This window comes from Patiria miniata, unplaced genomic scaffold (assembly GCF_015706575.1).
Source record: "Patiria miniata isolate m_02_andy unplaced genomic scaffold, ASM1570657v1 HiC_scaffold_13, whole genome shotgun sequence".
NCBI classification, from domain to species: Eukaryota; Metazoa; Echinodermata; class Asteroidea; order Valvatida; family Asterinidae; genus Patiria; species Patiria miniata.
The window spans coordinates 8,737,134-8,763,374 of record NW_024037051.1 but is presented as its reverse complement, the minus strand read 5'-3'; the positions used below and the strand labels follow the sequence as shown (position 1 = coordinate 8,763,374).

The following is a 26,241-nucleotide window of genomic DNA, read 5'->3' as shown; positions in this document are numbered from 1 at the left end:
TTGACTTATGATTGACTTGTGATAGACTTGTGATTTGACTTATAATCATCATATGATTTGTCTTATGATTGACTTGTGATTTGACTTATGATTGACTTGTCATTTGACTTGAACTGTTGACAGAAGCACTTAAGAATATCACGGCAATCTCTTACCATATGGCGGTTTGGCAACAGTCGATCTCGACGGCTCGCTTGGTTCTCCCACCCCAGCTTTGTTCCCAGCACTGACCCTAAACTCATACTCCGATCCTTCAGTCAGGCCAGTCACACTGTAGGTAGTCTCCGTCACAGTCTCCCTGTTGACTTTAGTCCAGCGTGTGCTCATGCGATCCCGCTTCTCTATGATGTAGCCGGTGATGCGGCTGCCATTGTCAGACTCGGGCGGAGACCAGGTCACAGTCATTGAGGTGCTTGTGATGTTGGAGAGAGTTGGAGTGCCTGGTGCTAATGGAACACCTGAAATATATTTAAAATATATCCAGTGACATTAATATTTATCGTGGAAATTTGGTTTGCCCCAAATGGCAAACTCAATTTGAGCAAAAGTGTCCAGGTATAAGTACTTTATTACAATTAAAAAAATATTATTTGCATCCCGTATGATGTCAAAATTATAACAATCTTTTTTGTGTGGGCACATAAAATATACCACCAAGTCCAAATTGCTCAACAGTGTAAGGAAAAGGGACAGTGGTTTTTAGTGGTGTTATGGTTTCATGAATTTACAATTTAGTTTTTCACATACTCATAAGCATACAATACTTTCAAATAACTTGTAGGTTTAACACAAATGACTCCACAGACTTTAGAAAGGATAAAACTTATTTTCAGTTTGCCAAGGCTTGTAAACATCTCAATTACATAAACACATTCTCAAAACAAACCAGTCAACCAATACAGTAAGAAGTTTTGAACAATTAGAATAACTCTGGGTATGCCGACACTTACCATATGGGTGTTTGGCAATGACTGTTGCTGTAGGTTGGCTAGGTTTCCCTGCACCGGCCTTGTTCTCAGCTGTCACTCGGAACTGGTACTCATTGCCTTCAGTCAAGTTATTCACCTACAGAAATATATACAATGCACAGACAGTAAGACTTACTGAGAACAAAAAAACTTATTAAGGTAGTGAAAGCAACGCAAAGGTAAAATTTGATACTTGTATTAACATTGACATATTCACTTTTTTTTCTCACACTGTTATTGGTTTTCCTGAAAAGTAACTTGGAGTGGTAGGGCCAGTTCATTCTCCGAGCAAACGCAAATTCTCAAACATTGAACAAACTTCAGTGAATTCCATGATGAATGTTTTGCAAAGTCAAACTTAGGTTGGTTTTGCATTTGCGCTTGTATGAAGTATGTACTGGCTTTATACGTGAATGTGAGAGGCAAATTACAGAAAAGTAGAGAAACTGAACTGACAATTGTACTTATGTAAAATAACCCTTTAAACTCAGCCCTAATTTTGAGGTTTTTGGACCGAGTTAAATTCTGGGACCTTTTTCATTAGTATTTTTTTATTTTGTCTGGGTAAGTTATATACCAAATGAAAGCTTGTGAGCTAGGCAATCGACAATTTCGGAAAAAAGATCAAAACGATACCCCCACCCTCAATTGCGGCCATTTTAAAAACCTAAATTTTGGGTTGTTTTAATCCATTTTTTTGTATGCTTAGATTGGATCATGCTTCCTCGTTTTCGAAATTATCAATGCATTTTTCTGCTAATCATTTCATGATAAAGAATCAATGTAAAATAAAAATCACTGTAATTTAATGTGATGCATGATCTACAAATTTATGCCAGAAGTGTAACATATAAACTGTGTCAGGGCATTGCATATTGTTAATGACGTACCTTGTATGTAAGATCGGTGATGGAGTCTTTGTTGACTCGGCTCCATCGACTGGCAAACTGCTCCTTCTTCTCAATGATGTACGTCGTGATTTGACTTCCACCATCACTAGAGGGAGCTATCCATGTCAGGTTGAGCGTCGTGGCTGTGATGTCAGAGATATCTGGAGTGCCGGGAATGCCTGGTACATCTGTGATTGCAAGATAGGAGAAAAATTCATCAAGAAATCTTTGGAGTGGCTTTACTTCAGTTGTAACTATGTTTATCATGTCAATATTTTGAGGTACCAAACTTCTGAAAATCAAACAAGCCAAACTTTTAATTCAATGATAAATGCCAGTGCAGTCAAATCTGTCATTAGAAATTTGAAATATGATTTCCTACTTGTGATTTACACTTCAAACTATAATTGTATTGATTCAAGTTTTTTTTATCTTGTAGCTTTAAAAACTATAAACTATCATTTCCAGAAACCATACAAGCGGATTCATTCAGCTTATATTTATTGAAGATACTTGCCTTTGAAGAATGCCATTAATAAGGTTAAAAATCAAAAGAAAAATTCAAGATGAATGAGGAATTTATGTGATAGTACATGTTCAAACCCTATCTTTTTAATTTCCGAGAGAGAATAACAAATCTTGTGATACTCACCATAAGGTTGTTTGGCAACCTTCTTCTGAGATGGCTCGCTGAACTTCCCGACTCCAGCTTTGTTCTCAGCAGCTACTCGGAACTCATACTCGGTCCCTTCTCTCAACTCGGTCACCTTGAGTGTTGTCTCGGTCACTGAGTACCTGTTGACCTTGGTCCATTTCGTAGTGTACTTGTCTCGTTTCTCGATGGTGTAGCCAGTGATTGGACTACCACCGTCGTCATGTGGGGGTGACCAGGTTAGTGTCATTGTGATGCTCGTGATGTCAGTGAGGGTAGGGGCATCTGGTGCTCCTGGAACATCTGAGAAAAGAAGAAACCAGAATCAAGTCAAGTCACAAATCTCCACAAGTCCATCACAAGTCAAGTCACCAGTCAAATCACAAGTCAATCACAAGAAAGGTCACAAGTAGCAGGAGATGGACAATGATAAAGGATATGCCTTACACAGTCAGAAATCGGACTGCGTGGAACAGGGCCATTAAGGAAAGACAATGTCCCACCCCACAGCGTGGGAAAAATGGACGTTAAATGGAAATGATGATGAATGATGACAGTCATTTGTTAAGCCTGTAAACTTAGACTTGAGATTGTTACGTGATTGACTTCGGAGGACTTCTGACTGACTTAGGACTGACTTAGGACTGATTTGTAGGACTTGTGAAAACTTCGCTATATTTCTTTTGAAAACATTCATCCATAACCAAGAAACTGAAAGAAACTACTCTTACTTTTCGACTTATGCTGCAGTAAAAAAAAAGGTTATTTAAACTCTTTGAGTACAGGCAAACATCCACTTTTTATCCTTGAAACCTGGAAATGACCAAGGTTAACAGTAATTAGAATCTTTTTCATTCGGTGCAAATGAGGAGTTAGGAGTGAGTTGATTTTGATTAGAAGGTCCTGGTTTTGACCCCCCAATTTTTTCTTCACCCAAAAAAGTTTCTAAAATTAATGTATAGAATTAAGCTCAGCTGTCTTTTAGGGGAGTATTTTACCACGGTGATACAGCAAAAAATAAACCCAGTAAACATTAATCCTTTTACGTTAAGGAAAGATCTGATTGAAAACATTTTGTGCAGACTGTTCTTCTTACCATATGCAGGCTTGATGACCCTAGGCTCCGACGGCTCAGATGGTTTCCCGACTCCCGCCTTGTTCTCAGCGGCTACTCTAAACTGGTACTCTTCACCCTCCTTCAAGTCTCTCACCACAAAGCTTGTCTCGGTCACCGTCTCATCTCTGTTCACGACGGTCCATCGTGTTGAGAACCTGTCTTTTCTCTCGATGACGTAGTTCTTGATTGGGCTGCCTCCATCAGACGGTGGGGCTGCCCAGGTAATATTGGCCGTCTTGGCTGTAGTGCTGGTGATTTTGGGTTTGCCTGGAGCATCAGGAACATCTACGACAAAACCAGTACAAATTGAGAGAAGTAAATCATTTGTACAAGTAAATAAAATTTTTCCTATTTTAAAATAACTCAGTCTTACAAGTTGAAATAATTATTTAATTAATTAATTTATGCGTTTCAAAAAGTAAAAATTTGGAGATTGTTAAGATATAATCTAAAAATATAATCATACCAGAGTGGCCCTGAACCAAAATGTAATCAGAGCGACTCACTGAAATAGAATTTAGTTTTTATTTCAAAAGTAGAACTTATGTTTGATGTTCACAATAATTTATTTAGGCATCACTTTGGAAAGCCAAACTGAAACAAGCGTAACCTGCAATTTCTAGAACTATACCGGTGCCTTCAAAGATGAGGAGACATGCTTTGCAAAAGAAACAATGTGGATCTTTTCCCCTATTCATTTCTAAAACTGGAATTGTCCAAAACCCAATCCATCACAAATTATAATCCCAGACCCCAATCCCGTCTTAAAATTAAAACCAAGATTTCCTTGAATTTTTTTTTGGGGGGGGGGGGGGTGGGGTGGTGAACACTTACCATAGGGTGGCTTCGCAACCACAGGTATCGTAGCCTGACTCGGTTTCCCAACTCCAGCTTTATTCTCAGCACTCACTCTAAACTCATACTCATCACCCTCTTTGAGGTTCTCAACAATGAATGTCGTGTCCGTTACTGAGGTCGGATTGACTCTACTCCAGCGACTGCTGAATTTCTCCTTCTTCTCAATGATGTAGGACGTGATGGGTGAGCCATTGTCAGACGGGGGTGGGGTCCAGGAGAGGGCCACACTGGTGGCTGTGACGTCAGAAATGCTTGGGGTTCCCGGGGCACCTGGAACGTCTGTATAAAGAAAATTTTGGCAAGTGATGAGTCATAGAAGTGATAATTGGGAAATTAGCTTGCAGCACATGAAAACCAAATAGGTCTGTGAAACAGAAGTATTCGAAAGAAATGACAATTTATAAATAGAGAAGCTCAGCACATAAAAACCTAAAAACCAGAAGAGTGCGCATGAAAACCAGAAGTGTTCAATAGTGTTCAATATCAAGCATACTTCAAGCACAGAATTGCTCAGCACAGAAAACAGAAGGACACGGCATACTGTTTGAAATGTTGAATTACCAAACTGGTTCTATTCAAACCACACGTAGTCACAAAAGAGATTTGACTACGTACAACGTACGTCTGACCACGTGATAAACATGTACAAGGTCTTAAGTTGGTGGTACCTTACTTTGGTCTGTAATTGCTTTCTACCTATTAGATGTCACATTATTAGTGATGTATCAAATTCACTTTTCCAACAGCAACTCATAAAAATGTCTGACAGGTACGTCCCAATTAATACGGAATTGCCCTACATGGAGCTACAGCAAATCTTCAAGTCTTACTCAACAGAAAACATTTGGTTAGCAAATGCAGGTTCATTTACTGATGTGTATATTGCTTGTGACTTGTTTTCAGCTGATATATGCATTTCTGTTCAATATTTTCATGAAATTGGGCCTTGTCGTATGAAACCAACCGGGAAAACATTTCATTCAGCTGCTTAGCACAAAATATCGCTTAGAAAATTCATGTACTGGGCACAAATAAACTGAGTACCAAGGGTAAGAAATATACACTGCAGGATATGTTTTGCGTGGTAACCTGCTTTTGCTGAGCAAATATTCTGTTCACGCTTAGGAAAACATTTCTTTGCTCCTAGAAAATTGGCCAAAAAAGAACAAATTACCGTAGGGACGTTTGGCAACAACAGGTGCAGACGGCTCGCTGGGCTTCCCAGGTCCTGCCTTATTCTCAGCAATCACTCTGAACGTGTACTCTGAGTTCTCCTTGACGTCCGTAACCTTCAGTGTGGTCTCTGTAACTCTGTCTCTTGTGACTTTAGCCCATCTGGTGCTGTAGGCGTCCTTTCGCTCAACGATGTAACCAAGGATTTTGCTGCCTCCGTCTGAGGGTGGTGGAGTCCATGTTAAGGTGATGGAGCGCTCGGTGACATCTGTTGGTTCAGGGGTGCCTGGGGCATCTGGAACATCTGTAAGTTGAAGAAGTATTTGATTTATTTATACGTGATTTAATTACGTTTTTCTCATTAAGGTGGTACACATTTCAATCTTTACCTAAATAGTCAAATTAAGAACAATACACCAATATAAAAAAAAATCTTGACAATTTTTTTTTCAAATTGTCTTTCTTCAAACCTGCTCCAGTCAATTTCTTTGTTAAACTTTAAAAGAACTTTTTTTTTGTTTAAAATGACAACTGGAATGATCAACTTCACAGTATTTTTTTTTTATTACTATCTTTACACCAAGTACTGTCGGCCTTTATCCAGACTTTTTGTCTGTAAAAATTAAATAAATACTTGATTTTGCCTTTGCCTTTTGACTTTTATAATCTCTGAATGCCCAGTGCTATATGAGTGCTAGTGAGAAAACCTTCATTGTAGTAAGCACTAGTAAGTAGGAGATTGGGGGTTCATATCCCACCCAGGCAAGCTCGTGACACTTTCCTCACAAGATCTTGGACAGCGCTAAAAATACAGCACTTAAACAGTATAGTCGGTTGAGGAAAACCATCTGTGATATCATTAATAACAGATATTTATAAGTGAGCATTTACCGATTAGCACTGAAACAAATATGTAAAAAAAAAGTCGCATCCTTTTCCAAAAATATAAATGACAAACTTACCATAAGGCTCTTTTGCCACGGTAGGCGCTGTGGTGGGGCTGAACGCTCCCATCCCAGCTTTGTTTTCGGCAGCTACTCTGAACTCATACTCAGTCCCTTCCTTCAATCCTGTCACCGTGAAGGACGTGTCTTCTGTGTTACCGACGGGAGACCACTTGGAGCTGAAGGGTTCTTTCTTCTCGATCACGTAGCCCTTGATCTTGGCTCCTCCGTCTTCAGTCGGTGGTTTCCAGGACAGGGTCATGGAGTGAGCTGTGACGTCACTGATGGTTGGTTTGCTTGGCGAGTCTGGTTTGTCTATTTTTTGATATTATAAAGTTGGAATTCATGAACAGATATTTCACCAATAATACAAAAAGGGGGAAAATTATAGAGATATGGGCCCAATTTCATAGAGCTGCTTTAAGCACAAAATTTGCTTAAGCACGATAAAACAGTGCTTAGTAAAATTAGGTTACCGGCCAAAACTCCATGCGATGTACATTGCTTGTGACTGGTATTTAGCGGTTGTTTACTTAGCATAACAATCGCATGGAGTTTTGGCCGGTAACCTGATTTTATTAAGCAAGACGTTTTTGTGCTTAAGCAAATTTTGTGCTTAAGCAGCTCTATGAAATTGGCCCCTGGAATATATTCATCTTAAACAATAATTTAGGTGAACAAATTTAATGAAAGCTTTCCCACAGTGAAATCATGGGATGAAAAGAAAAATCAACTTTGTTTTCATCTAGAAGCAGATACTTCAGAGAAATACCAGTAAAGTGTTTACTTTTTAACCCATTTCTATCAATATTTCATTCTTTTACATGTACTTTGTATTGATTCCCTGTTGAAACCATAAAACGGTAGCATGCTCAGGCAGTTTGGGGTGTTACAGGGAATAACAGGCAGGTCGGTTGTGGGTTCTACAGGGATTAATCATATAGGATCATTTTAGGATTACAAAAATAAAGATGAATATTTTCTTTTTCCCAAGTATAATTGGAACTCACCATACGGTAGTTTGGCCACAACAGCATCAGACAGTGGACTAGCTGGTCCTGTTCCTGCCTTGTTCTCAGCACTCACTCTAAAGCGATACTCGCTCTTCACTGTCAACTCCTCCACTCTCAGCGTAGTCTCCTTTACAAGGCTCCTGTTCACCCTCACCCATCGGTCTCTTGAGGTGTCACACTTCTCAACAATGTACCCAAGGATCTTACTGCCTCCGTCTGATTCAGGGGCCGTCCAAGTCAGGATGAGAGATTTGTCAGTGATGTCAGAAACATCGGGCTTGCTGGGAGCGTCAGGCTTTCTGATCTTCAAGGAAGCGGGGTTGCTCGGTTTACCCTGACCAGCCTTGTTCTCAGCTGTCACTCTGAACTCGTACTCTGTCCCCTCTTGGAGACCGGTGACATTATAGCTGGTATCCGTGACTGAGGTGATGTTGACTTTAGTCCAGCGAGAGCTGAACTTGTCTTTCCTCTCGATGATGTAGTTGGTGATTGGAGCACCGCCATCACTCTTTGGAGCTGTCCAGGTAAGAGTTAGGGTGGTCGGCTTTACGTCTGAGATATCTGGTGTTCCAGGGACTCCAGGCACCTCTGCAGATGAACGAAAATCAAAAAATTGATGTTAAAATTTAATAAGTCATCATTTAGTTAATTTCAACAGATTTTGTTTTCCAAGCCATCACCGATATTGTCTGAATGCTCAAGTTCATTGCCATATCAGGTATGGCAATCTGACTCTTGAATATTTAACCATTATTTATTACAATTGAGAAAAGTACAAAATAATAAAATCCAAAATATAAAATCTAATGATTTTTTTCCCAAATCAAACAATCTTTGTGTCAAATAAATAACAGCACTTCAGATTGGCATGGCAGAGTTGAGCTAAACCAAATAGTATTAGCAGGTACTTAGGTCAACCGAAATAGATTTTGATTTCTGACAGACAAATGTGTGTATCTATTTTCCACGGACCAGACTTTTGAGTCTGTCTGAATGACTACAATAATCAATTTGTGGCTTAGTTGCTCTAGCTGTTTCAATCGTCAATAGCTGTTTGACCTTTTCATGAACTTAAGTACTCTTTGGAATAATTCAGTTCCATCGACTCTAAAATGCTGGTCTGAAACAGGTGTTAGAAACAAATAAAAAAAATTGATCTGGATATGATTACCGTAAGGTTCTTTGGCAACTGTTGAATCAGTTGCCTCACTGAAGTTGCCGATTCCAGCCTTATTCTCAGCAGCAACCCTGAACTCATACTCCTGGCCTTCCTTCAAACCCTTGACTGTGTACGATGTGTCTGACGTCTTGCCTACTTGCACCCACTTGCCGAAGGGTTCTCTCTTCTCAATGATGTAATCGGTGATGGGGCTTCCCCCATCTGATCTCGGGGCTTCCCAAGACAGAGTCATGGACTTGGAGGTGATGTCGCTAAGGGTTGGTGTGCTCGGAGATTTGGGTACATCTGTCACAAAAACAAAATTTACAATAAAACTGGCATGCAACTGGGAATTTAGAAAAAAAAACAAGGACATTCCAAACCTCACAAGACTTTGTAAAGTGTTTTTCAAATTGTAATGGCATTCATGAGAAAGAAACAAGGAAATCAGCGGATCCGAGGAAACGTTGCATGCCTGAATAAAATGTCACTTCATAGATATGCTACCTTTGCACCCTTGGTTTGTATTTTGCATAGTTTGTACATTTTTTAATACTATGATCTTTGAGAATTCAAGTCTTTATTCAACAATTTTTTTGAAAAGTTTTTTTTAGCTCAATGACTACGCCAGCTCAGCTTTGTCTTTAATAGTTGCATCTCTTATTTCAGTAATATCTCAGAAATGTTTCAGGGAAAGTATTTTTAAATTTGTAACTGCTGCTGTTGTGGGCTGGACCTGCTGATTTTTATATTCCATAAACAAAAATAACTGCTATATGTTGTTTAATCTCAATGTGGATGTTTACATAGTGCTTGAAATGTAGATAGAAACATCACAAACAACAATTAAATCCTAATTTTTGGAAAATCGAAGAAGAAATTTAGTAGATGAATAGACAAAAATACATTTATTTGGTTTTGATAATTTTTAATTGAAATTGGAACTTACCATAAGGCAGTTTAGCCACTGCAGCATCAGATGGTTCACTGGCAGGCCCAGTACCAGCCTTGTTCTCGGCACTGACTCTAAACCTATACTCTGTCTTAGCTGTCAGTTCTTCCACTCTGAATGTCGTCTCCTTGACGGCACTCCGGTTGACTTTAACCCATCTCTCTTTCGAAGTGTCACACTTCTCAATGAAGTAACCAGTGATGCGGCTTCCACCTTCGGACTCGGGCACAGTCCATTTCAGGGTGATGGCTTTATCGGTGATTTCGCTTAAGTCGGGTTTGCCAGGAGCGCTCGGAGGACTAATCTTCAGAGACGCTGGGTTGCTAGGCTTGCCGAGTCCCGCTCTGTTCTCGGCGGTCACTCTGAACTCGTACTCCTCTCCCTCCTGTAGGCCTGTGACGTTGAACGTTGTCTCTCTGATTGAGGAAATGTTGACTTTGGTCCAGCGGGAGCTGAACTTGTCTTTCTTCTCGATGATGTAACCGGTGATGGGAGACCCACCGTCATTTTCAGGAGCTGTCCAGGATAGCGTCAGTGATGACGGCTTGATGTCTGAAATGTCTGGTGTGCCTGGGGCATCAGGAACCACTGCAGAAAGAAAAATGTCATAAATTGGTTTATCTTGTCATCAAATAAACTTCCAATCAGATACAATGCACAGAGAATTAATCAAAAAAATAAACAAATGAAATCTGACACTACAAAGTTGTTACCATCAAAACACTATGAAGAAAATAATTTCTTATAATTCTGTTTTTTAACGTATATAAAACAAAACTGGGTGTTGGCATGATGGAAATTACAACTTGAAAGAAGGTTTGCAGATGCACCATGCAGTGGCAATCTCTTAAAAAGAAAAGTGGTTATAAGAAGAAACAGAGGCGAATACTGGATATGTTGTCACTATGCCGTGACCTTCTTCAGGTGTTCTTCTCTCAAATGAATTTCTGAGACTCTTGAATTTGTACACCAAATTTATACCCAAGTAAACTGTTTTGTCACACAATCAGTTTCCCTGAATAAGAGTACTTTCAAGCAGGTAAATATTTCTTAATTGGAAATTCTCAAAAATATCTTCAAACGTACCATAAGGTTCTTTAGCTTCCGTTGGAGCTGTGGCCTCACTGAAGCTTCCCCTGCCAGCCTTGTTCTCAGCGGCTACTCTGAACTCATACTTCTGACCTTCCTTCAGACCGACCACTTTGTAAGACTCTTCGTCAGTCTTGGCAACCTGGGACCATTTGCCGTATGACTCCTTCTTCTCGATGATGTAAGACGTGACTGGGCTGCCTCCATCGGATGTTGGAGCACTCCAAGACAGGGTCATGGAGTTGGCTGTGATGTCACTGATGGAGGGTCTGCCTGGTGACATTGGAATTTCTAGAAGAAAAACAATCATAACCAATTAATGAGAAAATATATTTTTGACTATTTCCCGTGCACATTCCACTTTCTAACAAAATTCAGGGTTTTGCTTATTGAAAATTATCAGTTAAAGAAAACGTGTTTATTGGTTAATCTTGAAAGTTGAATTTAAAGAATCCAAAACAGCAACATAAAAACACAATTCTCAAGTTAAATAAATAAAAGAAAGCAAACTTTGTAAATTTTGTCAAAAAAACTTTGTCAGGACATACCATATGGCAATTTAGCTTCCACTACATCTGATGGTTCACTGGCAGGCCCAGTTCCAGCCTTGTTCTCAGCACTGACTCTGAACTGGTACTTGGTCTTTACTGTCAACTCCTCCACTCTGAGAGTAGTCTCCTTCACAAGGCTCCTATTCACCCTCACCCATCGGTCTCTTGAGGTGTCACACTTCTCGATGATGTATCCGAGGATCTTACTGCCTCCATCAGACTCAGGAATACTCCATGAGACTGTAGCGGCTTTATCAGTCACTTCACTCACGTCTGGCTTACCGGGAGCACTTGGTGGCGAGATCTTCAGGGAAGCTGGATTACTAGGTTTACCAACTCCAGCTTTGTTCTCGGCACTCACTCTGAACTCGTACTCAGTGCCTTCTTGAAGACCAATCACATTGAAGGTTGTGTCTTGTATGGAGGTGATGGTGACTTTAGTCCAGCGAGAGCTGAACTTGTCTTTCTTCTCCACGATGTATCCTGTGATTGGAGATCCACCGTCATGTTCTGGAGCAGTCCAGGTGAGAGTGAGTGATGTTGGTTTGATGTCTGAGACCTCAGGAGTGCTAGGAGCATCAGGGACATCTGAAGAAAAAAATATTGTTGAAAATGCTACATGAATAATCAGGAGGATAAAAGCGATTAATGCATATGGGACAGAATGTCATCTTTAATTCAAATTAAACTCACTGCATCCCTTTGAATTTTGTTTCACATGCTATTGTTGTGCATCAATTGTTTCGTTTCATATTTTGAATTTAAGAAGCATTTGGGAATAAGGAGATACTTACCGTACGGCAGTTTGGCCACTTTCGGTTCACTAGGCTGGCTTGGTTTACCCACACCAGCTTTGTTCTCAGCGCTGATCCTGAACTGATACTCAGATCCTTCCTTCAATCCAGTTATTTTGAATTCAGTGTCGGTCACTTTGGTGACTTCAGTCCAACGGGATGAGAACGGTTCCTTCTTCTCCAAAATGTATCTGGTGATTGGTGAGCCACCATCAGAGTCTGGTGCAGTCCAAGAAACTGTCATTTCGGTCTTGTCAACAGAGGTTATTTGAGGCTTGCTAGGAGCATCAGGCACGTCTAATTATCAAACAAAAGTGATGCACAATCCAGATTTTAAGGAATTTCTTTCAGGGGATATATAATTTTCTTACATTTGCGGAGAATTACTCCATTCAGTAGTTTCAGTATAACTCTTTATATTGTTTATCAATCAGGTGCAATATCAGATAACTGGTCTGATTTCTATGGTTAGGATGGATTCTCAAGGCAAGAAATATTCTAAAAATTTATTACTACAGATAAAAATAACTTACCATAAGGCAGCTTGGCAACAGCTCTCTTTGATGGCAGGCTGGGTTCCCCGATGCCTGCTTTATTCTCAGCAGCCACTCGGAACTCATACTCCGCATCCTTGACAAGATCCTTAACTTCAAATTTCGTCTCCTTGATTGCTCCTCTGGTAACCTTCACCCAGCGATCCTTGGCAGTGTCTCTTCTCTCAAGATGATAACCGGTGATGGGACTACCGCCTGTGCTGTCAGGAGGTGACCAGGTCACGACGGCAAATTTGTTGTCGATCTTTTCAATCTCTGGAGCTTCTGGAGCTCCTGGTGGTTGAATCTTTAAAGCCACAGAGTCGCTGGGTTTGCTTGAGCCGGCTTTATTCTCAGCAATCACTCTGAATTCGTACTCGGTTCCTTCCTGGAGTCCTGTGACGTTGAAGCTAGTCTCTTGAATTGAGGCGGTATTGACTCTGGTCCAGCGGCTACTGAATTTATCCTTCCTCTCGATGATGTAACCAGTGACGGGAGATCCTCCGTCACTGTCAGGAGCTGACCAACTCAGAGTGAGTGAGGTTGGTTTGCTGTCAGTGATAGCCAGATTCTTGGGTGATTCTGGCACATCTGTAGAAATAGAAAAAAAGATCATTTGGTTTGCTTGTACTTGTTTGATGTTTTTTGTTTTATTTCTGTTTGGAGTTGGATTACTAGAAAAACATATAATTCAAGGAATCTAGAGGAACAGCCATAACAATTACAGATTTTTTTTGGAAACAAAAGAATATCCATAAACAGGGTTTCTTAAACTCATTTTAAAACTTACCAAAAGGCAATTTGGCCACTTTGGATTCGCTGGGTTCACTCGGTTTTCCAACACCAGCTTTGTTTTCAGCACTGACCCTGAACTGATACTCGGTCCCTTCCTTCAATCCAGTCACTTTGAATTCAGTCTCAGTCACTTTGATGACTTCCGACCATCGGGAGGAGAACGGTTCTTTCTTCTCCAAGATGTATCTTGTAATTGGTGAGCCACCATCAGAGCCGGGAGGGTTCCATGTCAGTGTCATTTCAGTCTTGTTGACTGATGTAATTTCAGGTTTGCTTGGAGCATCAGGTACATCTATAAAAGAAGATCAAAGAGACAAAATATGGGCATGTCAGTGATTTTTTTTTTCTGCCAGTTTTGAAAGGAATGTGAAACAAGAAAAGAACATGGCACCAAAAATATCTGCAATTTGAGATAGAGGACTTACCGTGCCTAGAGAGGTTTTCGCCAAGATGTCCAATACATGCCCATTAAGGTTAAATAACAATGCACAATTTTATACGGACTTACAATTATGAACTTTAATTTAATTTTGAAAGCCAGAGGCATCTAAGTGTTTCATGGAAGATAAACTAAACTAGAGAATGTGGATGTTTGTCACAATGCCAACAATACTTCAGTTCTTCCTTGACATTTGATTTCTTTTGAATTATACCCACAAATACAGTATCATCTTACCATAAGGCAGCTTGGCAACAGCTCTCTTAGATGGCTGGCTTGGTTCCCCGATGCCTGCTTTATTCTCAGCAGCCACTCGGAACTCATACACAGCATCCTTGACAAGATCCTTAACTTCAAAAGTCGTCTCCTTGATTGCTCCTCTGGTAACCTTCACCCAGCGATCCTTGGCAGTGTCTCGTTTCTCAAGCTGATAACCGGTAATGGGACTACCACCTGTGTTGTCTGGAGCTGACCAGGTCACAACGGCAAATTTGTTGTCGATCTTTTCAATCTCTGGAGCTTCTGGAGCTCCTGGTGGTTGGATCTTGAGAGCCACACTCTCGCTTGGCTTACTCTCCCCAGCCTTGTTAACGGCAGTGACATGGAACGCAGCTTCAGAGCCGTCCGCTAGAGACTTCACTTTGTACGAAGTTTCCTCAATAATCTCGGAGGTAATCTTATTCCATCTTGAGGAGAATGCATCCTTTTGGTAGATGTAGTAACCAGTGATTGGAGAGCCCCCGTCATTTGATGGTGCACTCCATGTCAGCTGGATGGATGTTGGCGACACGGGAGAGAGTTTGACATTCTCAGGTGGTGAAGGAACATCTGTTCATTTGAAAGAAATGTGACAAACATTCAAAACATCTTTCACTAAATCAAACATTTAAGAATTCCAAATTGTAGATGCAAAGTTTCTCGTTTTTTGGGTGGGAGGGCTGGGGCTGGGGGTTAAAAAGATATTTTGAAAGACAGCACATTTCTATAAAACTTCAAAAATTTGGAAAACATTCTAACAAACTAACTGTTTTTTAGGGAGTTGAAGCTAAAACTCTAGTCCCCACTCTCCAGATTAAAGCTACCTTGACTGTGACTAGGAGAACAGGGGGGCAAAAGTATAATGTTTTAGAAGAAAACAATTGCTTCTGAAAACCATGAATGGAGACCTACCATATGGCAACTTGGCAACGATAGGGTTCGAAGGTTCACTGGGACTGCCCACACCAGCCTTGTTCTCAGCACTGACTCTAAACTGGTACTCAGATCCCTGTTTCAGGTTGCTGACCGTACACTCAACGTTGGTCATTTTGGTTTCCAGGACACGAGTCCAGGATCTTGCAAAGCTCTCCTTTTGCTCAATGATGTACGAAGTGATGGGGCTGCCACCATCTGACTTGGGAGCAGACCACTTTAGGTGGATGGTTGTTTCTGTGTCGTTTGTGAGTTCTGGTTTACCAGGGGCTCCTGGGACATCTAGAGGAGTAAAATAATTGAGAACAAATCCACATTGAATGTGAGCTTTGAGGAAACATATTACAAAGTGAAGCACACTGGGTTATGTCAACCATATCTGTAACCTGCAGGGATACGATTGGTCTCTGAAAATGAAAAAAGTAAAACCTGTATGGTGTGGGGTCCGCGGCCTATGTTAGGGCCCCAGGAAATTTACAATTCTAGATACTATGTGGTTCAATCAAAGCCAAGGCTACCTTGGGTAATTAGGATGGTACAGTAGTTCTGTCAAACTTTCAAACTGTGGTACTTGTTTGAATCAGACCAGGTGCATCAAGAATTGATTCCATATTAGAAACTGACATTTTGGTCTTTATATGATTTGAAGGTTTGCATGGTGAAGATAGCAATAAGATAAAGTTTACGGTTGCACCATGTAACAGATCTCTGTTGTAAGGTTCTGAATAGAACCGGGGAAACTCAAGGTTTTGGACAGTATACTCTGCACGTCGTCAGTCTTTGTTTTTGCTCAAAAGTTTCTGAGCTTTGTTGAAGTAAAGTGCACATATTTTCTTTCATGCGTCATTAAGAATTCTTGAGATTAACAAAAAAGAAATTTGAAATTAAAGAGAAGTACCGTAAGGTGGCTTGGCTTCGTTGACATCTGAAGGAGCGCTTGGTTTTCCTGTTCCAGCTTTGTTCTGGGCGCTGACTCGGAATTCGTACTTTGAACCCTGGGTCAGTCCAGTGACCTCAAAGGTCAGTTCGGTGATGGTTTCTGTTGACACCTTCAGCCAGCGTTTGCTTGAGATGTCTCGCTTCTCTAAGACATAGCCTGTGATTGGGCTACCTCCGTTGGAGTCAGGAGGAGACCATGTGAGTGTCATGGAAACGGCTGTGATTTCAGAGACTGTGGGCTTCTCTGGGGCACCTGGTACATCTGGGGGTAAAAATAAAGACATAAAGAGTTATAAATTCTTCCAAGCAGTGTGCCAGACTATTTATGCAGTCTTATTTTACTGTCATTTTCTTTTTAAAATCTGGCTTAAAAAATTAGGGAATGTTTAATTACACATTTTAAATTATTCATTGAAGCAGACTTGAATTAATAAGTAATTTACTTGCTTTAATTTCTTTTTTGTCAAAAAAATCAAAACTTTCACAGTCACTTACCATATTTCGATTTTGCAACTTGGGCCTTGGATGCATCGCTTGGTTTCCCAGCCCCAGCCTTGTTCTCAGCCGTCACTCTGAACTCGTACTCAGTTCCCTCTTTCAAGTCTTTGACCTTGAACGTCGTCTCACTGATGCTTTCTCTTGATACCTTGGCCCAGCGTGTGGAGCTTGTGTCTTTCATCTCAAGAATGTAACCTGTGATTGGACTGCCTCCGTCCGACTCGGGAGGTGACCATGTGACTGTCATGTGACTGCTGTCTACATCGGTGACCTTGGGAGCTGATGGCTTGCCTGGCAAATCTGTGAACCAGAGGTACGTATTGTCATGACTGATGTAACACATCGTTGCATCGTATCTCGACCTCCATTGACTTTGTGTGTACATCCGGGTTATTTTAAGTGAGATACGACCTTTTGACATTCTGAAACTCGCGTTTCACGTACGGCCCATTTTAGGAGATACAACCTTGTTGCACGGACACGGCGACATGAAAGTTTGCATAGTGGAGAATCAATGAGTCAGTGATGGATATTACTGAAATATCTTGTGCATGTATCGCTTTTGAGAATTGTGTGTGGTTCTGAGAAGAATCAGTTAACTTGAAATTTCAAAACATGCCCTCCTGAGGACACCAGATTGAAGTTTAAATTTCTTGATTTAGCCAATTCTATTCAGAACTACACACAAATTACAAAGGAAATACACATACATAGTGATCAGTCTAAAATACAAGATAACAAGAAAGGGGGCCCAAGCTAGAGTCGTTTTTATTAAAATAATATCAAACTTCTCTATTGACACTTATACTAAAGTAATGCCTAAATGGAATATATTTAGACAAGTGCGAGGCTGCCCATAGAAGTTATTATCACTTACCATACGGAGGCTTGGCTTTCACGAATGAACAAGCATCGCCCGGTTTCCCAGGACCGCGGATGTTCTCGGCTGTCACCCTAAACTGATACTCCTCCCCTTCCTTCAGGTCAGTCACCTTGAAGGTGGTCTCCGCTACAGGCTCCTTGGTGATTTTAGACCAGCGGGAGCTAAATTTGTCCTTGCGCTCAATGGTGTAGCCAGTGATGGGAGTGCCACCGTCAGACTGAGGTGGAGACCAGTTGAGGGTCATCGAGGTGGCTGTAATATCTGAGACGACCGGTGCGCCTGGAGTGCCAGGAACATCTGATGGAGAAATGGATAAGTGTTAATTAATTAGTAAACATAATTCCAAAATCTTGATATCAATTATACACATAAATAATCCAAAACTACTTGATCACTAGTCAACTTAACTCATTAGAAAAAGAAGTTATCAAAGTCATTATTTTCCATTAAATATCTCTACAAATTGAATCAAGTGGAATTGCATGAATTAAAAACAGCATATGTTTTCTAACTCAACCCATTTTGAATCAAGTCATAATAAGAATGACAGTTTAATTGAGGGGAACATAATTTAATAACTCCCTTAAGGTCTAAAATTTATGCCTTGAATTTGTAAAATTTCTTGTTTTCTTAAAATCAATACTTACTTGGGCAAAATGAGAATCTTCTTGACCAATTAAAAATCCTTCTTTTCAAACCGACTTGCTGTTTGTTAATTCAAGTATTACTTCAACTGAACACTTACCATACGGTGACTTGGCAACTGTAGGCTTGGAGGAATCACTGGGCTTCCCTGGACCAGCCTTGTTTGCAGCAATCACTCTGAACTGGTACTCATTGCCTTCCTTCAGACCATCCATAATACAAGAGGTCTCAGTGGCTTGTACTTGGGCCGCTTTGGTCCATCGTGGACTGAAGCGGTCCTTCTTCTCGATGATGTAGTCGGTGATGTCATCGCCGCCGTCTGATTTGGGTGCGGTCCAGTCCAGCTTCATGGAGGATTCAGTGACATCAGAGATCTTGGGGATTAACGGAGCATCTGGTACATCTAGAAACAAAAAAAAGCATTTGTTGAGACTTTTGGTGAAAAGAAAAATGAAATGTATAAACTTGACATTAGACAAAATAATTGACCGAAATGGGAACCTGCGACCTCTGTATTACTGCAATGGTACTCTGCCAACTGAAGTTTCCAGCTCAATGTGGTTAATTTAATAAGTTTATAAATTTGACAGATAACTATTGAAATTTCAAAGTTGACAACATCTTCACTCTAAGTCAATGGTATAAATGCTGTACCTTGATGAGAGAAAAAGAAATAGTGTAGACATACCACCAAGAGAAAAGAGCACATAGCCTAAACATTTAAATTAATTATACAATTGACAATTCAAAGTGATAGATTTGGGGAAAGTTATTAGTTACTGAAAGTCACTTTAAGTCATACTTTAATTTGATTGAACTTACCATAAGGCAATTTGGCCTTGATAGCAATAGATGGTGCACTTGGTTCGCCCACGCCAGCCTTGTTCTGTGCGCTGACTCTGAACTCATACTCCTTGCCCTCAATCAGATCGGTAGCTGTGAAGCTGGTATCCATCAGCGGTGTCTTATGAGCCTTCACCCATCGGTCTCGGCCAACATCTCTCCTCTCAACGACGTATCCCGTGATCTTGGCTCCCCCGTCGTGTTCTGGGGGACTCCAGGTGACTTTGACAGAGGTCTTGTCAATGTTTGATACGTCTGGACTGTTGGGAGCATCTGGGACATCTGAGAAAGGATAAGATTTGAAGGACAAACTTTCAGCGATTTCATGTGACAGCAAATTCTTGTCACCTGTGGAACTTAACATTTCAGAGGGTATCCTCTGCCTGTGAAGTACAAATTTCACAGTCATTATGGAATTACTGATCAAAGTTCATATTGTCAGAATTATCTAAACATTAATTCCCCCAACTGTTCATTGACTCAATTTTCAAGAAAGTCATTACAGTATAAAAGTAAGACTTTCCAACAAAAAAGTTGTGCATGGTTTTTCACTGTTTCACAAAAACTGTAATATCCACTGAGCTAAAACCTCACAGCTTAGGTTTTGAATGTTCTTCTTTGTGGTGTTATTATTGGAAACTAACAAAATGTTTGAAAAGCAAGTGATCCTAAATGCCTTTAAACTCGATTTAAAATGCTATTTCCATAGATGGCTTACCATATGGTGGCTTAGCTTTCTGAGGACCAGCAGCCTCGCTAGATTCGCCGACACCCGCAATATTCTCAGCGCTAACCCGGAACATATAACTGGTTCCTTCTACTAGGTCAGCCACAGTGCATGTCAAGTCTGTTATCATATCCTCCTTGTGTGCTTTGACCCATCGTTTCCTGTCAGCATCACACTTCTCAATGATGTAACCTAAGATGTCGGCTCCTCCGTCGTCAGTGGGTGGGGTCCAGGTGAGTGTCATGTGGGTGCTGTCCACGTCGGATATCTCTGGGATACCTGGTGCACCAGGAGCATCTGGTATGATGAAATAGAGGAGAAACAAAAAAATCAAAACATCAAAGTAGATGGTCCGGGATTTTCCAAAGGGGTTGGCTGGTGTGTTGAAGTCAATAGATTTTTCAAGGGGAGAGGGTAGACGAGGTGTTGCAGTCAACGCATTAAAAGATCAAAAGGCCTGAAACAGTGAATCGAGATTTGGTTTGGGAAAAACCATCCCAAGCCTTGGTCCCATCAATGTCAAAAAAATCCCGGGGCAAAGTGGTTAATCATGATTTTCAACAAGAAATTTAAATGCAAATCAAAGGTTGATTATTCAAGATAATCTAAGTCACTTTCTTTCTTTTTTGGTCGTGAATTATCTTACTTACCATAAGGTGGTTTGGCAACTGTCTTGTCAGAAGCCTCGCTCGGTTTCCCAACACCAGCCTTGTTTTCTGCCGACACTCTGAATTCATACTCGGTCCCTTCCTTGAGATCTACAACCGTATACACTGTCTCCGTGATGGATGTCTCTTTGACTTTCAGCCAACGTGAGCTGAAGCGATCCTTCTTCTCGATGATGTATCCGGTGATGGGACTGCCTCCGTCTGACGCAGGGGCTGTCCAGGTTAAGGTCATGGAGGTACTGGCAATTTCAATGACATCGGGCTTACCAGGTGGTCCCGGCACATCTGTAAAACGAAGAACAGCGATTTTATTAAAATATTCGTTTTCTTCCATTAATGATATTTTACTCTATAAGCACTGTATACTCCGAGCAATGTGAGAGCAAAAAGACTATAAACCAAAAGCTTGCTCAGATGGGACTTTAACCGAAGACCCAAACAGATTGAATTTGAATATTTACAGTTTGTGAGTCACCTGATCTGAATTAACAATTTTTGTATTAGACTAGGTCAGAATTACTCGGCTACAGTTAGAAGTAATACATGCTTCGATGGGACATGAATTAAGCTGCTTCAATAGGTGTATGTGATAATAGCAACTGTGGCCAGGTAATTGAGACACAGCCTGCTATTAAGTACCAAACACTCTCTTAGATCTAAGGACAGCTGTCATAGAGGCAGTTTGTTTAAGTTACACGCACAACAGAATCATTGGTAGAAAAATTACTTACCATATGGTGGTTTTGTGATTCTTGGTTCTGATGGAGCACTGAATGGTCCTGTTCCAGCCTTGTTGACAGCAGCTACACGGAACTCATACTCCTTGCCTTCAATCAGATCTTTGACTGTCAGTGTTGTCTCTGTGACTGAGTCTCTGTGAGCTTTTGTCCATCTTGTTGAGGAGGTCTCTTTCTTCTCAATGATGTAGCCAGTGATTGGACTACCACCGTCAGATTCTGGAGGTGACCAGGAGATGGTGATCTGTGTTCTGTCGACAGCTGTCGCTTCAGGCTTCTCAGGAGCTCCAGGTACATCTTTTTAGAGACATTAAATGTGTAAAAGCTTAAACAGGTAATGAACAGTGGAGAGTGCACCTTGGGCAAATTCTTATTGGATATATCATTTTAAGTGACTATCTCTAAAAGAGAACAAGGTTTCAAAAAGAATTTGACCAGAGCAGTTAATTCTGCCGAAACTTCTGTTCGTTTTCAGGAACCAGCCTCCTAACATGAGTTGAGTATAGCAAAAAGAGCTATTGTTCTGAGAAAAACCAAAGGTTACTTCTGAGAAAAACTGGAGGTGTCACCTTTGTGTAAACATCGTTGGTTCTTCTTAGAACCATTTGTATTTCTGGGATAGTCACTTCTAAATGATGTATCGGTCACAAATCCCCAAAAATTCTGGTATAAACCATTTTATAAGTCCACAATTCCAAGACAAATGAATTAAGGCAAATCAGAAATGGCATATTCAGATAACAAGCTCACCATATGGTGGTTTTGTGATTCTTGGTTCTGATGGAGCACTGAATGGTCCTGTTCCAGCCTTGTTGACAGCAGCTACACGGAACTCATACTCCTTGCCTTCAATCAGATCTTTGACTGTCAGTGTTGTCTCAGTGACTGAGTCTCTGTGAGCTTTTGTCCATCTTGTTGAGGAGGTGTCTTTCTTCTCAATGATGTAGCCTGTGATTGGACTACCACCATCGGATTCTGGAGGTGACCAGGAGATGGTGATCTGTGTTCTGTCGACGGCTGTCACTTCAGGCTTCTCAGGAGCTCCAGGAACATCTGTTGAATAAAGTTAAGTGTATAAATGTGATTAAAGAATTTCCATGGTGGAAAGTACAACTTGGAAAGGTTTGGGGACAATAAATATGATCTGACCACCTCTCAAAAAGAATTAATTCTGAGAAGAACCTGCAGGTTTTTATACTGTTCCAACACCTCTGGTACTCTTTGTAATAGACCATGGTGAAAGCCATGGTCTATAATTTTTGAACAGATTCGCTGATTAATTATGCAAGACAACCGCATCTTGACCTCTAGATTATGACCAATCGGCGGGTGCTTTCTATGTCAGGTCTTCTGTCATTCACCCGCTGTCTCGTTTAGACATGGATAAACATACCCCTCTAGACACAGCAACAAAGGCTGTGGTCACGCGCTCTGTATTATGATATGCCACATGTGCGCGGCTGTTTTTGTATGACAAAACACCGCATTCGAATTGACCAATCACAGTTTTAGTCCTGATTTGGGAAGGATATGACGTCAAGATTAAGCAAAGACAACTCCGTTTAGCTGTGGAGCGAATCGCATAAAATTCCATGCTTTGACATATGTATCAGACGTTATGCAGCAGACTTGGCTCCATGGATAACAGGTGATACTCAGACTACACCTCTGGTAGTTATTAGAAAATTTCTCTGTTAGAGACTGCCACTTCACATGTTCACGCAGGGTTAATTGTATAAACAGGTTTATCAAGTGCCTAAGTCAAGACATGGGGTAAAGAAAGAAAATTTCTTGCAAAATAAACATCAAAATGTTCAGACAACAAGCTTACCATATGGTGGTTTTGTGATTCTTGGTTCTGATGGAGCACTGAATGGTCCTGTTCCAGCCTTGTTGACAGCAGCAACATGGAACTCATACTCCTTGCCTTCAATCAGATCTTTCACTGTCAGTGTTGTCTCTGTGACTGAGTCTCTGTGAGCTTTTGTCCATCTTGTTGAGGAGGTCTCTTTCTTCTCAATAATGTAGCCGGTGATTGGACTACCACCGTCAGATTCTGGAGGTGACCAGGAGATGGAGATCTGTGTTTTGTCGACGGCTGTCACTTCAGGCTTCTCAGGAGCTCCAGGAGCATCTGTTGAATTAGATAATTGTATAAATGTAATTAGAGACTTTCCATGACATAGAGTACAATTGGGCAAAATTTGGGAATGATCCATGTAAAGTTACACTCCCTAAAACAGAAATGGTGCTCAAAAGGACTGGAAGCAGCAACTATGTGTATCACCTCAAATACTTCAAAGAATTATTTCCCTTTTAGAAAAAGTAATTTCACTTCATTATCCGAGAGACTTTGTCCAATTTGATTTTGTAATCAGGAGTAAAAAGAACAAATTCACAACTTGGGGATTCATAGTAGAAAATTCAAGCAAAATTGACACTCAACATACATGTTTGTACACAGCAAGCTTACCATAGGGTGGTTTCGTGATTCTTGGCTTCGATGGAGCACTGAATGGTCCTGTTCCAGCCTTGTTGACAGCAGCTACACGGAATTCATACTCCTTGCCTTCAATCAGATCTTTGACTGTCAGTGTTGTCTCGGTGACTGATTCTCTGTGAGCTTTTGTCCACCTTGTTGAGGAGGTGTCTTTCTTCTCAATGACGTAGCCAGTGATTGGACTACCACCGTCAGATTCTGGAGGTGACCAGGAGATGGTGATCTGTGTTCTGTCGACGGCTGTCACTTCAGGCTTCTCAGGTGCTCCAGGGACATCTTTTCAAAGAGTTTAAGTAAAAAAAAGAAGGTTTATTATGGAGTCGAGAGTGATGTCCTGAAAGGCAAAGTTACTTAAGATAAAAGATATAAACTGAGGTACCAGAAATTGCTTCCTGACTGGATTGACGTGAAATATTGAAATATGCAAACTGTAAACATAACATGACCTGAAATTTCATCCAAGCTGAATCTTTCTTAATCTTGCTTAATGGATAGAAAATCACCGTTTTTTAAATTTAAATATCTCAGGGAATAAGCTTACCATATGGTGGTTTCGTGATTCTTGGTTCTGATGGAGCACTGAATGGTCCTGTTCCAGCCTTGTTGACAGCAGCTACAAGGAACTCATACTCATTGCCTTCAATCAGATCTTTGACTGTCAGTGTTGTCTCGGTGACCGACTCTCTGTGAGCTTTTGTCCATCTTGTTGAGGAGGTGTCTTTCTTCTCAATAATGTAGCCGGTGATTGGACTACCACCATCAGATTCTGGAGGTGACCAGGAGATGGAGATCTGTGTTCTGTCAACAGCTGTCACTTCAGGCTTTTCAGGTGCACCAGGAACATCTGTCGAAAGAAAGCATATAAACACAATCAGAAGCAATGCATCGTGGACAAAAGTTTGAGAATGAGTAATGTGAAGTGACACTCCCTTAGACAAAAGTGGTTCTCAGAAGAGCCAGGTGTTAACTCTATGTTTCGCTTCTGGTTCTTTCTTAAACCGTTTTTCCAGTAAAGAAAGCCACTTCAATTGAAACTTCAGAGAGACATGACACTACCCAAATTAACTGCATAAACGGGTTTAAAAGATGACAAAGTCAAGACTCTGGAGCATTAAATGTAGAAAATTCAGGAAATTCAAAACTTTTAAAAATGTATGTAACAAACTTACCATATGGTGGTTTTGTGATTCTCGGTTCTGACGGAGCGCTGAATGGTCCTGTGCCAGCCTTGTTGACAGCAGCTACACGGAACTCATACTCCTTGCCTTCAATCAGATCTTTCACTGTCAGTGTTGTCTCTGTGACTGAGTCTCTGTGAGCTTTTGTCCATCTTGTTGAGGAGGTCTCTTTCTTCTCAATGATGTAGCCAGTGATTGGACTACCACCGTCAGATTCTGGAGGTGACCAGGAGATGGTGATCTGTGTTTTGTCGACGGCTGTCACTTCAGGTTTCTCAGGAGCTCCAGGAGCATCTGTTGAATTAGGTTAATTGTATAAATGTAATTAGAGACTTTCCATGGCAGAGAGTACAATTGGGCAAAACTTGGGAATGATCCATGTGAACTTACACTCTCTAAAACAGAAATGGTGCTAGGAAGGACTGGAAGCAGCAACAATGTGTATCACCTCAAAGACTTCGAAGAATTATTTCCCTTTTAGCAAAAGTAACTTCACTTCATTATCCAAGAGACTTTGTCCAATTTGATTTTGTAATCAGGAGTAAAAAGAACAAATTCACAACTTGGGGATTCATAGTAGAAAATCAAGCCAAATTGACACTCAAGATACATGCATTTACGCAAGCTTACCATAGGGTGGTTTCGTGATTCTTGGCTTCGATGGAGCACTGAATGGTCCTGTTCCAGCCTTGTTGACAGCAGCAACATGGAACTCATACTCCTTGCCTTCAATCAGATCTTTGACTGTCAGTGTTGTCTCGGTGACTGATTCTCTGTGAGCTTTTGTCCATCTTGTTGAGGAGGTATCTTTCTTCTCAATGACGTAGCCAGTGATTGGACTACCACCGTCAGATTCTGGAGGTGACCAGGAGATGGTGATCTGTGTTCGGTCGACAGCTGTCACTTCAGGCTTCTCAGGTGCTCCAGGGACATCTTTTAAAAGAGTTTGAGTAAAAAAATGGTTTATTATGGAGCCAAGAGAGCTATCCTGAAAGGCAAAGTTACTTAAGATAAAAGATATAAACTGAGGTACCAGAAATTGCTGCCTGACTGGATTGACGTGAAATATTGAAATATGCAAACTGTTAACGTAACAGGACCTGAAATTTCATCCAAGCCAATTTTTTCTTAAAGGAAAAACTTGCTTAATGGATAGAAAATCACCTTTGTTTTAATTAAAATATCTCAGAGAATAAGCTTACCATATGGTGGTTTTGTGATTCTTGGTTCTGATGGAGCACTGAATGGTCCTGTTCCAGCCTTGTTGACAGCAGCTACACGGAACTCATACTCATTGCCTTCAATCAGATCTTTGACTGTCAAGGTTATCCCTGTGACTGAGTCTCTGTGCGCTTTTGTCCATCTTGTTGAGGAGGTCTCTTTCTTCTCAATGATGTAGCCAGTTATTGGACTACCACCGTCAGATTCTGGAGGTGACCAGGAGATGGTGATCTGTGTTTTGTCGACTGCTGTCACTTCAGGCTTTTCAGGTGCACCAGGAACAT

General features: G+C 40.8%; 3 protein-coding genes across 3 annotated transcripts in view; all 3 read right to left on the bottom strand.

Moving 5' to 3' along the window:
* The window catches only part of LOC119721559 (titin-like), a 38,877-nt gene extending 26,430 nt beyond the window's left edge, over positions 1–12,447 (bottom strand). The window contains exons 1-14 of the mRNA XM_038191640.1: positions 12,161–12,447; positions 11,364–11,954; positions 10,813–11,106; positions 9,724–10,314; positions 8,787–9,080; positions 7,613–8,203; positions 6,621–6,917; positions 5,660–5,962; positions 4,462–4,764; positions 3,607–3,912; positions 2,511–2,813; positions 1,859–2,046; positions 951–1,065; positions 156–458 (exon numbers count right to left, since the gene is read on the bottom strand). Of these exons, the coding sequence (XP_038047568.1) occupies positions 156–458; positions 951–1,065; positions 1,859–2,046; positions 2,511–2,813; positions 3,607–3,912; positions 4,462–4,764; positions 5,660–5,962; positions 6,621–6,917; positions 7,613–8,203; positions 8,787–9,080; positions 9,724–10,314; positions 10,813–11,106; positions 11,364–11,954; positions 12,161–12,404 (4,723 nt within the window). The 5' untranslated portion in view covers positions 12,405–12,447. The remainder of the gene's footprint in view (positions 1–155; positions 459–950; positions 1,066–1,858; positions 2,047–2,510; positions 2,814–3,606; positions 3,913–4,461; positions 4,765–5,659; positions 5,963–6,620; positions 6,918–7,612; positions 8,204–8,786; positions 9,081–9,723; positions 10,315–10,812; positions 11,107–11,363; positions 11,955–12,160) is intronic.
* Positions 12,448–12,561: 114 nt separating this feature from the next.
* On the bottom strand, positions 12,562–26,078 carry LOC119721558 (titin-like). The gene is made up of 19 exons (XM_038191639.1): positions 25,939–26,078; positions 24,728–25,030; positions 24,100–24,402; positions 23,532–23,834; positions 22,890–23,192; positions 21,809–22,111; positions 21,053–21,355; positions 20,304–20,606; positions 19,645–19,950; positions 18,906–19,208; positions 18,184–18,486; positions 17,433–17,735; positions 16,553–16,855; positions 16,017–16,319; positions 15,098–15,400; positions 14,165–14,755; positions 13,484–13,780; positions 12,694–13,284; positions 12,562–12,572 (listed from the first exon to the last, which is right to left on the bottom strand). The coding sequence occupies exons 8-19, from the start codon at positions 20,551–20,553 to the stop codon at positions 12,562–12,564; spliced, it is 3,864 nt and encodes a 1,287-aa protein (XP_038047567.1). The 5' UTR covers positions 20,554–20,606; positions 21,053–21,355; positions 21,809–22,111; positions 22,890–23,192; positions 23,532–23,834; positions 24,100–24,402; positions 24,728–25,030; positions 25,939–26,078.
* A 5-nt stretch (positions 26,079–26,083) lies between these two features.
* Positions 26,084–26,241, bottom strand: part of LOC119721557 (titin-like) — a gene marked incomplete at its 3' end in the record, with an annotated part of 46,910 nt that continues 46,752 nt past the window's right edge. Inside the window, exon 62 of the mRNA XM_038191638.1 lies at positions 26,084–26,241. Coding sequence (XP_038047566.1) covers positions 26,084–26,241 — 158 coding nt within the window.